General features: G+C 45.3%; 1 protein-coding gene across 3 annotated transcripts in view; it reads left to right on the forward strand.

Annotated features, from left to right (window-relative positions):
* tgfbr2b (transforming growth factor beta receptor 2b) overlaps positions 1–12,848 on the forward strand; it is a 63,284-nt gene extending 50,436 nt beyond the window's left edge. For all 3 annotated transcript variants that reach the window (XM_083636183.1, XM_083636185.1, XM_083636184.1), the window contains exons 9-10: positions 10,861–10,988; positions 11,325–12,848. In XM_083636183.1, the coding sequence (XP_083492309.1) occupies positions 10,861–10,988; positions 11,325–11,585 (389 nt within the window). In that variant the 3' untranslated portion in view covers positions 11,586–12,848. The remainder of the gene's footprint in view (positions 1–10,860; positions 10,989–11,324) is intronic.
* The last annotated feature ends 656 nt before the right edge of the window (positions 12,849–13,504 follow it).

A 13,504-nucleotide genomic window follows, 5' to 3' on the forward strand; every position in this document is an offset into this window, starting at 1 on the left:
CACTGTGACCTCTCCAATGCCATTTTCAAGCTTGTTAAGGCGATATCTCAGGAATGCCTTGACAGAGTTTCATCAAATTTGCCTCAAACATCAACTTGGCCTCAAGGATGAACTGATTACATTTTGGTGATCAAAGGTCAAGGTCACTGTGACCTCTCCAATGCCATTTTCAAGCTTGTTAATGCCATATCTCAGGAATGCCTTAACGGAATTTCATCAAATTTGCCTCAAACATTAACTTGGCCTCAAGGATGAACTGATTACATTTTGGTGGTCAAACTTCAAGGTCACTGCGACCTCACGAACGCCATTCCCAAGTTCGTTAACGCAATATCTCAAGAACGGCTTGATAGAATTTCTTCTGATTTGGCTCAAACATCGACTTGGACGCAAGGATGAACTGATTCCATTTTGGTTATCAAAGGTCAAAGGTCAAGGTCACTGTGACCTCTCGAATGCCATTAAACTTGTTAACGCGATATCTCAGGAATGTCTTGATGGAGTTTCTTCTAATTTGCCTCACTTGCGTTAGGTTAAGTGATATGTTTGATATGTATCGTCATATGTTAGATTTTACGAGAGCATCAATTATCAGATTTAGCACACACCTCTGGTGTACATGATTAGATCACTGACTTTAGAAGTGGAGGTACATGGCTACAGTTTCTTATGAAGGTATGGCACAATCACAACTTGACACTAAAATGTGTACACTCCAGTATGTATTTAATGTACTGGGATGCTTTGAGGCCTGGTCTCTTTAGTGTCAGTTGTATGTACAGTATGTAATGTACTGGGATGCTTTGAGGCCTGGTCTCTTTAGTGTCAGTTGTATGTACAGTATGTAATGTAATGGGATACTGTGAGGCCTGGTCTCTTTGGTGTCAGTTGTATGTACAGTATGTAATGTACTGATATACTGTGAGGCCCGGTCTCTTTAGTGTCAGTTGTATGTACAGTATGTAATGTAATGGGATACTGTGAGGCCCGGTCCCTTTGGTGTCAGTTGTATGTACAGTATGTAATGTAATGGGATACTGTGAGGCCTGGTCTCTTTGGTGTCAGTTGTATGTACATTATGTAATGTACTGGGATACTGTGAGGCCCGGTCTCTTTAGTGTCAGTTGTATGTACAGTATGTAATGTAATGGGATACTGTGAGGCCCGGTCTCTTTAGTGTCAGTTGTATGTACAGTATGTAATGTACTGGGATACTGTGAGGTCTGGTCTCTTTGGTGTCAGTTGTATGTACATTATGTAATGTACTGGGATACTGTGAGGCCTGGTCTCTTTGGTGTCAGTTGTATGTACAGTATGTAATGTACTGATATACTGTGAGGCCCAGTCTCTTTAGTGTCAGTTGTATGTACAGTATGTAATGTACTGGGATACTGTGAGGCCCGGTCTCTTTGGCGTCAGTTGTATGTACAGTATGTAATGTACTGATATACTGTGAGGCCTGGTCTCTTTGGTGTCAGTTGTATGTACAGTATGTAATGTACTGGGATACTGTGAGGCCCGGTCTCTTTGGTGTCAGTTGTATGTACAGTATGTAATGTACTGGGATACTGTGAGGCCCGGTCTCTTTAGTGTCAGTTGTATGTACAGTATGTAATGTAATGGGATACTGTGAGGCCTGGTCTCTTTGGTGTCAGTTGTATGTACAGTATGTAATGTACTGATATACTGTGAGGCCCAGTCTCTTTAGTGTCAGTTGTATGTACAGTATGTAATGTACTGGGATACTGTGAGGCCTGGTCTCTTTGGTGTCAGTTGTATGTACAGTATGTAATGTACTGGGATACTGTGAGGCCTGGTCTCTTTGGTGTCAGTTGTATGTACAGTATGTAATGTACTGATATACTGTGAGGCCCAGTCTCTTTAGTGTCAGTTGTATGTACAGTATGTAATGTACTGGGATACTGTGAGGCCCGGTCTCTTTAGTGTCAGTTGTATGTACAGTATGTAATGTACTGGGATACTGTGAGGCCTGGTCTCTTTAGTGTCAGTTGTATGTACAGTATGTAATGTACTGGGATACTGTGAGGCCTGGTCTCTTTAGTGTCAGTTGTATGTACAGTATGTAATGTACTGGGATACTGTGAGGCCTGGTCTCTTTGGTGTCAGTTGTATGTACAGTATGTAATGTACTGGGATACTGTGAGGCCTGGTCTCTTTGGTGTCAGTTGTATGTACAGTATGTAATGTACTGATATACTGTGAGGCCTGGTCTCTTTAGTGTCAGTTGTATGTACAGTATGTAATGTACTGATATACTGTGAGGCCTGGTCTCTTTGGCGTCAGTTGTATGTACAGTATGTAATGTAATGGGATACTGTGAGGCCCGGCCTCTTTGGTGTCAGTTGTATGTACAGTATGTAATGTACTGGGATACTGTGAGGCCTGGTCTCTTTGGTGTCAGTTGTATGTACAGTATGTAATGTACTGATATACTGTGAGGCCTGGTCTCTTTGGTGTCAGTTGTATGTACAGTATGTAATGTACTGATATACTGTGAGGCCCGGCCTCTTTGGTGTCAGTTGTATGTACAGTATGTAATGTACTGATATACTGTGAGGCCTGGTCTCTTTGGTGTCAGTTGTATGTACAGTATGTAATGTACTGATATACTGTGAGGCCTGGTCTCTTTAGTGTCAGTTGTATGTACAGTATGTAATGTACTGATATACTGTGAGGCCTGGTCTCTTTAGTGTCAGTTGTATGTACAGTATGTAATGTACTGATATACTGTGAGGCCTGGTCTCTTTGGTGTCAGTTGTATGTACAGTATGTAATGTACTGATATACTGTGAGGCCTGGTCTCTTTAGTGTCAGTTGTATGTACAGTATGTAATGTACTGATATACTGTGAGGCCTGGTCTCTTTAGTGTCAGTTGTATGTACAGTATGTAATGTACTGGGATACTGTGAGGCCTGGTCTCTTTGATGTCAGTTGTATGTACAGTATGTAATGTACTGGGATACTGTGAGGCCTGGTCTCTTTGGTGTCAGTTGTATGTACAGTATGTAATGTACTGATATACTGTGAGGCCTGGTCTCTTTAGTGTCAGTTGTATGTACAGTATGTAATGTACTGGGATACTGTGAGGCCTGGTCTCTTTGGTGTCAGTTGTATGTACAGTATGTAATGTACTGGGATACTGTGAGGCCCGGTCTTACATGTGGAGTAGCCCAAGGGACATTGCTCGGTGCAGTACTGTTCCTGGCCCTTATCGACGATGCTGCCCAGGAACCCACCTGCCCTGTATGTACTGTAGATGACATGAACCTGCTTGAAGCTAGAAAACACAGGCAACCATCACAATTACAAAGTCAACTTGACAATCTCCACACATGGACAACCTCCAATGACGTGCTTCTCAATGAGAAGGAATGTCTGCCAAACGCTAATAGGAAATAGTTTTTCCTGAAGCGTCTCAGGCGCTCTTCTGTCTCCACTGATGACCTACTCACCATATACGTTGGATATATACAACCTTTATTGGAGTATTCTGCCCCCGCCTGGAATGCTGGCATCACACTGGAGCGGGTACAGAAGAGGGCCTGTCGCATCATCCTCGGCCCCAAATATGACCACTACTCATCTGCCCTGTCAACACTAGGGCTCACAGACCTCGCTACCCGACGTGAGCAGATCTGCTTAACATTTGCCTAAAATCTCCAAACCTCACAGTTTGCCAGCTGGCTACCCCCAACACGACTACAAACCTCTGGCTGTAGAACCCGGAACTGTGAAAAACTGAACAATCCCCTCACAAAAACACGTCGCCATCAGAACTCTCCCATACCATACCTTATTAGACTACTGAACCACCATACCCCATAACATGTCCTCCTGTTGGTCTGATCTCCTTTTATTTATGACTGAAAGCTCTATTTGAATTTGAAGCTATGTACTTACGTATTTTAACCTGTGACGATTATGTATTTTAGCAGGGCTCAAGTTAGATTTTTTACCTGTAATTTGGTCATTAATTCAGTCTACTGACTGCTATGTGCCAAATAAAGTACTACTACTACTTCTTGTAGTAGTACTTCATGTGTGTTTCTGTGTGTCTGTGCAGGAGGGGGCTTTCAGACAGACAGATGCAGGGTTTGTGGATGATGGTCTTCTCTGTCAGACTGCACCTCCTGCAACCTTACCTCCTACTGTAGTAGGTCTCCTGCAGGAATCTGTGGAATTTCTGATATGTGAGAGAGACAGTCTGAACTCTGCTCTTGCCCTTCTTTGGGTAGGAAAGCTGGGAGAGCAAGATGTAGGGGATACTGGACATCCTTCAGCTGGCTGTGTGTGTCTTCAAAACACACCAACACTGTGTGCCTGCATCCGGGTAGTGCAGCGCTAGATTCCCTGCCTACCAACACGAGGTTCGAGCCCCCGTGTTACCTCCGGCTTAGTCGGGTTTTGTCCATACAGGCACAATTGACCGTGTCTGCGGGTGAGAAGCCGGATTAAGGGTATGTGTCCTGGTCGCTGCAATGGGGAATGGCGTGAATGCATGATACTCCCACGCGCTATGTCCTGCTGGTGAAACTCCTTCCTGTCAGGTGAAAAGAAGCACATGTATCGGAGGAAGCATGTGCTAGTCTACAACTCTCCCCAGATCTACAGTGTGTGTGTGTGTGTGTGTGTGTGTGTGTGTGTGTAGCATCCAGACAGGCAGTGGCATGTGAGCAGCACCACAGAAAGAGACAGATGCTGAGAGACATGAGACTTTGGCACACATGTTGGCCCTGCTCACATACAGTCTATGTAGACACATGATGTCCTCACATAACTGTATGGTGAATATACGATACGATGTGTGTGTGTGTGTGTGTGTGTGTGTGTGTGTGTGTGTGTGTCTGTGTGTGTGTGTGTGTGTGTGTGTGTGTGTGTGTGTGTGTGTGTGTGTGTGTGTGTGTGTGTGTGTGTGTGTGTGTGTGTGTGTGTGTGTGTGTGTGCACGTTGGCTATAGGACAGCAGAGCAGAGAGTCTCTTCGGTCCAACCTCTTCCCTCCTCACTACAGACTGGGCTTATCCAGACAGTCTGAGACATTTAGAACTAGACAGTCACATTCCAATCTGTGTGTGTGTGTGTGTGTGTGTGTGTGTGTGTGTGTGTGTGTGTGTGTGTGTGTGTGTGTGTGTGTGTGTGTGTGTGTGTGTGTGTGTGTGTGTGTGTGTGTGTGTGTGTGTGTGTGAGAGAGAGAGAGAGAGAGAAGGTGAGGTGAGCGAGAGGTAGACAGGCGCCCCTAATCTGTGTGTGTGTGTGTGTGTGTGTGTGTGTGTGTGTGTGTGTGTGTGTGTGTGTGTGTGTGTGTGTGTGTGTGTGTGTGTGTGTGTGTGTGTGTGTGTGTGTGTGTGTGTGAGTGTGTGAGTGTGTCCTGAGCCACTGTGCTCCACCCCAACAACAGGGGAGGGAATGGTCAATGGAAATAGTACCCTGCACTGGTATTGTTGTTGCAGTCATTTATAGTACGTCTCTGTGTCTCTCTACCCCGTTCTCTCTTGTTATAGTACATGTCTGTGTCTCTCTACCCCTTTCTCTCTTGTTATAGTACATGTCTCTGTGTCTCTTGGAGTATTTTATTTACATATCCTGAATGAGCTTGCAGGACGACGCAGGGCCAGCATCTTCTTTCTGTGCCGGGTTATGGAGGTAATGGAGCGGGCGTTCACCATCACATTTTTATTTGTATTTTTATTTATCAATTTTTTTGTTTGTTTTTATGTTTGCGTCATCCTCGGGCCTGGCTAGATTCACCTGTTTGCAGCAGACACTCTGTTCTCTCTCACTTTCTCTTTCTCACCCCGTCACAACAGTACTACAGTTCAACTTTCACAGCGCCGCCATAATGTGTTAGCCACAAACTCAGCCGCAGGAATTCAGCCCACAACTTTCTCTGGAGATGGGTTGGGTGCTTCACTTCAGAATCCGTTTTGCTTTCATGAGAGAATCTTTTCTTTTGTTTTGTCAGTGTGTGCCACTTAGTTTGTGCAAAGTGGCAGAATACATATAGTTTGCAGTGCGTTGTTGCATCTAACACACAAACTCATGGTACAGATGTTACCTGTTTCAAAGTACCCTATCTAACACACAAACTCATGCCAAACTCAACACACTGCCGCTCCTGTCGTGGCAGTAAGTGTTTTCCTTTGGCTGCTAGTTCAGTGAGTTTTGGTCATGGAGTGATAAAGTTTTCATCACTCTACGACCAAAACTCACTGACCAGTGCCTCAAAACTCATACCAACTGGAATCTGTGGATTCTCAGCTTTCATTTATCTTGTTGTTATCTCTTACTGGTGCAAACAGACAACAATACTTTTGCGGCAATATATTTTTGGAAACAGGTAACATCTGTATATGCCGGGGCCTGCAGATCCGAGTGTCCATGGTGCCTTGAATGCTCATTTGTCAAACAAATCAAACAGCCTTTTCTCCTTTAAGATCTCAGCAATACATCCAGCCACAGAGGTCCCTGCCAACCTCCAGGCCACGGAGGTTTCAGACAGATAATCTGAAAAGGAAACTGTTGTAAACCGCTTCCCCCCTTAGATTGGATATACCAGGGTTTTAACTACGGGTCCCAGACAGCAAGAATATAAAGAGAAAGAGAGAGAGAGAGAGAGAGAGGGAGGGAGGGAGGGAGGGAGGGCGAGAGACATAGACTGAGGCTCTTGTTGCAGCCTCTTGTGCAATCTGTTCTGAAACCACGGATGGAATTCTTCTCATAGCTCTGCACTGGCTCAGAGCGGCTGAGGCAAAGCAGGCCGCACCTCTCTGCTAGCCTCTCCATGTCCTGTCCACTTCTCTGACGCTCCCATTATCCTTCGCAGAGACACCATGATGACGACATGATGACGCATTACCATTTTATCACACTCCAAAATCATCCTTTCTCTTTTCTTCTTTTTTATGGCTTTTCCATCCTGTCTTGATATTCCAAAGGTGCCCCGCCTCTTCTCAGATGGTTAGAGCAGGGATTTCTCTTTCTGTTAGGCCGGCTCGCCCAACGCTGTTCTGTGTTTCAGCTGTACGGAGGCCAGGAAAATGTGTGGTATTTATACCGACTCCACAGCACTCAGCAGGAGATCTAAACAGCAGAGAGCTCAGGACAATACCGGCCCTGCCCGCCTGGCATAAATAACCTCCAGGGGAACGGGCCGGGGAACGGGTGGGTTTTATTTTAAAATACTCAAACGGGGGAAGTTCCACATGTCAAAAACAGGAAGTGCGGGCCTGTGGAGTCAGCTTCTCCACCAGGGTCCTGATCCCGGCCCTCCGCTTCCTGTTCGGGGGTTCCACATCAGCCTTCCTGCTTCCTGTGGTTGAGGGACACGGAGGCCGCAGGGGCCCCGATTTATATAAAAACCGCTTTGGCTTTTCCTAGATTTCATCATACCATCACCTCGGCGAGCTGCGAATAACACAAGAAATCTGCAGATGCAGTGAGGAAATGCAGCTGCAGACGTGTGAGTGGAGTGTGTGGCGGATACCAGCGCTCTGCCAAACTGGTTCTGGAGGTTTGATTTGAGGGAGCTACACCCCTTCATAAATGTATGTCCTTGGCAAAAGCGTTTGATGAGAGATGTGCGGACAAGTATGTAGATGATGGCACAGGAAAAGAACACTTGACATTGTGGTTGCATTGATCAGAATTCAGTGATTAATATTGTTAGGAAGGTCATCTAGTGCCACAGAAGTAATTGGCGTTCACATTGAATATCTAAATCTGTTGTGTAGAATGTAGAAGTAGTCCAATGTCAGAACGCAACAAGTGAAATGGAAGTTGAATCTGGTGTCATTTATTTGTGAAATACTGTAGCTCTTCTGGCTCAGATGGGTCTACACCTCTTCTGGCTCAGATGGGTCTACACCTCTTCTGGCTCAGATGGGTCTACACCTCTTCTGGCTCAGATGGGTCTACACCTCTTCTGGCTCAGATGGGTCTACACCTCTTCTGGCTCAGATGGGTCTACACCTCTTCTGGCTCAGATGGCTCTACAAAGACAACTGTGCAGCAGTGAGCGTCTCATGTCACAGCAGCTGTGAGATCTTGAAAGCGTTCTGGGTCGGGGCTGTACCGACAGACGCTGCAGCTGTTGTGAGTTCAGTTTCATGAGGTCTGGACCCAATCCCAGAACGTTGTTTTTCATGTTTCATGGTTTCTAGTGTTGTGATCTTTCTCTTTTTCCTCTGCCACTTTTCAAAATGGAATATAAAAAAAATAACAGATTGTGCGTTTGGTGTTTTGAATGGGCTGAGGCTGCCACTAATTGCTTGTTAGCACAACCTGATTTGTTGTTTTTAGAAGCAATCATTAGTCAGGGCAAGCGCTTTCTTTCCCATGGAGGCATCATAAAAACATCTTTCATTTTCCATCCTCAGCACGATTGGTGCCAATGAATCAATCTTGCAGCTCTAGTGAAAATAACTGGTCGGTGGCTTGGGTTAGAATGACCTCATACCAGGATGCTCTCACATTTTCTTACCAGAGAGGACTAGACTGGGCACCTGTATGACTGAGTCTGCCTGACTCTCTCTTCAGAGGACTAGACTGGACAGCTGTATGACTGAGTCTGCCTGACTCTCTCTTCAGAGGACTAGACTGGACAGCTGTATGACTGAGTCTGCCTGACTCTCTCTTCAGAGGACTAGACTGGACAGCTGTATGACTGAGTCTGCCTGACTCTCTTCAGAGGACTAGACTGGACACCTGTATGAGTCTGTCTGCCTGACTCTCTCTTCAGAGGACTAGACTGGACACCTGTATGAGTCTGTCTGCCTGACTCTCTCTTCAGAGGACTAGACTGGACAGCTGTATGACTGAGTCTGCCTGACTCTCTCTTCAGAGGACTAGACTGGACACCTGTATGACTGAGTCTGCCTGACTCTCTCTTCAGAGGACTAGACTGGGCACCTGTATGACTGAGTCTGCCTGACTCTCTCTTCAGAGGACTAGACTGGACAGCTGTATGACTGAGTCTGCCTGACTCTCTCTTCAGAGGACTAGACTGGACAGCTGTATGACTGAGTCTGCCTGACTCTCTCTTCAGAGGACTAGACTGGACACCTGTATGAGTCTGTCTGCCTGACTATCTCTTCAGAGGACTAGACTGGACACCTGTATGAGTCTGTCTGCCTGACTCTCTCTTCAGAGGACTAGACTGGACAGCTGTATGACTGAGTCTGCCTGACTCTCTCTTCAGAGGACTAGACTGGACACCTGTATGACTGAGTCTGCCTGACTCTCTCTTCAGAGGACTAGACTGGGCACCTGTATGACTGAGTCTGCCTGACTCTCTCTTCAGAGGACTAGACTGGACACCTGTATGACTGAGTCTGCCTGACTCTCTCTTCAGAGGACTAGACTGGACACCTGTATGAGTCTATCTGCCTGACTCTCTCTTCAGAGGACTAGACTGGACACCTGTATGACTGAGTCTGCCTGACTCTCTTCAGAGGACTAGACTGGACACCTGTATGACTGAGTCTGTCTGACTCTCTCTTCAGAGGACTAGACTGGACACCTGTATGAGTCTGTCTGCCTGACTCTCTCTTCAGAGGACTAGACTGGACACCTGTATGAGTCTGTCTGCCTGACTCTCTCTTCAGAGGACTAGACTGGACACCTGTATGACTGAGTCTGCCTGACTCTCTCTTCAGAGGACTAGACTGGACACCTGTATGAGTCTGTCTGCCTGACTCTCTCTTCAGAGGACTAGACTGGACACCTGTATGACTGAGTCTGCCTGACTCTCTCTTCAGAGGACTAGACTGGGTACCTGTATGACTGAGTCTGCCTGACTCTCTCTTCAGAGGACTAGACTGGGTACCTGTATGACTGAGTCTGCCTGACTCTCTCTTCAGAGGACTAGACTGGACACCTGTATGAGTCTGTCTGCCTGACTCTCTCTTCAGAGGACTAGACTGGACAGCTGTATGACTGAGTCTGCCTGACTCTCTCTTCAGAGGACTAGACTGGACACCTGTATGAGTCTGTCTGCCTGACTCTCTCTTCAGAGGACTAGACTGGACACCTGTATGACTGAGTCTGCCTGACTCTCTCTTCAGAGGACTAGACTGGACAGCTGTATGACTGAGTCTGCCTGACTCTCTCTTCAGAGGACTAGACTGGACACCTGTATGAGTCTGTCTGCCTGACTCTCTCTTCAGAGGACTAGACTGGACACCTGTATGACTGAGTCTGCCTGACTCTCTCTTCAGAGGACTAGACTGGACACCTGTATGAGTCTGTCTGCCTGACTCTCTCTTCAGAGGACTAGACTGGACACCTGTACGACTCTGTCTGCCTGACTCTCTCTTCAGAGGACTAGACTGGACACCTGTATGACTGAGTCTACCTGACTCTCTCTTCAGAGGACTAGACTGCTATGACTCTGTCTGCCTGACTCTCTCTTCCAGTACTTTCTCTACCTTTTGATTGTCATAACCCAATGTGTATTCAGTGAGAAAAGAAAAACCTGGAGGAAATAACTCAAACATTAAAACCTGTGTAAATATAGCGCCAAAATGAAAGTTGAAAGGACGTCCATAGTTGTTCTTAGCTGCTACCTGCATCGTTTTCTGAAATCAGGACCTAAATATCCTTATATCAATTCCAAACCGTTTGAAAAATTGTTTTAATATGAAACTTTGCTGTGCTATAATCTGAATACTGTTTATCATTTAACTTGGACTGCCAGAGACAAATGACAAATGAAGGAATAATACTCACTTCTGATCAAAACCTTTGTACATAAAGTCATTGATGGGAGCGCATGACTTTATAACTTGTATTTGCTTGACCTGAGAGACAGGTGGTGATCATTTGGTTGTGTTTGTGTTTGCAGAGGTGAAGGACTATGAGCCTCCGTTTGGCTCCAAGGTGCGAGAGCACCCCTGTGTGGAGAGCATGAAGGACAACGTTCTGAGAGACAGAGGGAGACCGGACATCCCCAACTCCTGGCTTGGCCACCAGGTAAGACATACAGTACCACTAATACTACATGCATGGATGCACACAGACATGCAGGCAGTGGCTACATGCACACTATGAATTGCTTCTACTAACATGATTACATCTACCAAAGCATGTCATCAGAATACTGAGAAGAATGTTTTCCATTTTTCTGGGAACTTATTGACATCGTGCTCCAAGTGGACACAGTACATACTCTTAACATAATCGTATCTGATGTAAACATACTCTCTTCAAGTTTGGATTTTGAACACTCACAAACACACACTTGAGAGTTTGTCCAGACTTGGTGCTAGTTAGATTTTCTCATTCCCTGCGGTGGCCCTCCCTCTCCAGGGTGTGGCGGTGATGTGTGCCACCATCACGGAGTGCTGGGACCACGACCCCGAGGCGCGGCTCACCGCCCACTGTGTGGCTGAGCGCCTGGCCGAGGTGGAGGATGAGATGGACAAGCTGTCCAGCCGCAGCTCCTCGGCAGAGAAGCTTCCCGAGGAGCTGAAGGTCCCGTCAGAGGAGGAGATCCTAGCGGAGGAGGTGAAAATAACAGAGATACAGGAGATCATACCTGTGGACTGCTCCGTGAGCGACGAGAAGTGAGAGAGAGACCGTCAAACCCAGCTTTATCGTCATGGACTCTTGAGGGAGATTTCCAATGAGGGCACTTATTTTACCGTTACGGGATCGAAGATGGAAACCTCAACAAAGAGGCGGAGTCTGTTAGAGGAACCCACAGGAGCTGAGTTCCTGCATCCCAGGACTTGGAGCTGAGAGATGACTCAGTGTCTATATCTAACTGTAGCCCTGCTAAGAGCTTTTTAAGGTAAAATGGTTTGGCTATGCTTTTGGACTCCACCACTTAAAAAATACCAATGTAACGCCCCATCTTAGACAGCTGCAAAGCTACAGAGCCAAAAAGTAAATACCTGAAAGTAAACTGGAAGATTCCCAAAGCTGTGCTAAGCATGCAGATATATTCACAGTCAGCCAGGCTCCTCTCTTAACTAAAGGTCATTCTCTTTACGAGGGGGAGACTGAACAGGGCAATAACCATTTCAAACCAAATACATTTGATTTGCACTTTACCATGGGATACTTATGCATTACAGATGGTTTTCATTTTATATGTTCATGTATTCTAACATGGGTGGGGTTGGGTTTAGGAGGGGTTTAGCCTAACAGTGCCTTTGAGTGTAATGACTTTGAGCCAAAAAGTAAGCAGAGATGTTGCCATAACACTAATGATGCTGTGGACTCCATCCTCACCAGCAGGAATTTATAGGAGTGTGTGTGTGTGTGTGTGTGTGTGTGTGTGTGTGTGTGTGTGTGTGTGTGTGTGTGTGTGTGTGTGTGTGTGTGTGTGTGTGTGTGTGTGTGTGTGTGTGTGTGTGTGTGTGTGGGTGCGTGCGTGCGTGCATGCGTGTGTGTGCGCGCCCGCACATGTGTGTGTGTGAGAGAAAGAGCGTGTTAAATGTATACATGAGTACGTGTGTATGCGCAAGCGTGTGTGTAGATGCATATTTGCATGCTTGTGTGTGTGTGTGTGTGTGTGTGTGTGTGTGTGTGTGTGTGTGTGTGTGTTTTTACCCAGTTTAAACTTGTTTGCCAAATAAACAAGCACAATGTAAATAGACAATAACTGTACATAAAAGAGACACATCAGCCAAAAGGGAAAGTAATCCTACTACTTATCTTTGAATGCAGACATATTTCACAGAGCAATATTTTTTAATGCATTTTTGCTGTTTTCTGGCTTTATCATCAACAGAAAACTGAGGATTTTTTACTCTGCCTTGCATATGTGTAATATGTAAAATATTGTAAATCTTTTATGAATTAAAGATATTTCTGTATTGTCTACTCCATATTTGGATTCCATTCTTATAATTCTGTAGCCCATCTGGCCTGCAGCAAGAGGGATACGATAGAAGATAGACTATCATTCTATGTGTATATCACTGTTTATTTCATGGTCTATACATATTAGAATAGCATGAATAGGATATTTTAAGGTGTATAGTCTAGGCATACTCTTCCATTCAGACCCAAAGAGTGCAGACCAAGACCACTTTGCTTTGTGTCACTTCACTCTATTAAAAGTCATCCCTTTCATTTTGTAAACCTATTTTGTAGGCTGTTTATAATTGTATTAATTAACTTTTGGCCAGATATAATCTTTAGTCTGGTGACAGGACATCAAAACATTGAAATTGTGCTTTACTGAGCTACAGCTGTTTGGATGTGATGGGAAAAGGTAACCTAACAAGCTAACATCGCTTCTTCAGCCTACCAGAGCTAAAGTGTGCTTAAATTTTAGTTTAAAATGTCTTAAGTAACTTAAAGTAACATTATATGCCATAAAAGACCAACATTCTCTTCCACTTTCCTCTGTGCATTATTTGTCAAGAGATCTTCAACTTCATAAACTGACAGAGTTGGGTTATATTATAATTCAGGAATTCCAGATACAGCTGTCTCCCATCTTCTAGGCTATTCAAAGTCAAAGCATAGAAACAAAA

The sequence above is a fragment of the Poromitra crassiceps genome (genome assembly GCF_964638095.1).
Source record: "Poromitra crassiceps genome assembly, chromosome: 1".
NCBI lineage: Eukaryota > Metazoa > Chordata > Actinopteri > Beryciformes > Melamphaidae > Poromitra > Poromitra crassiceps.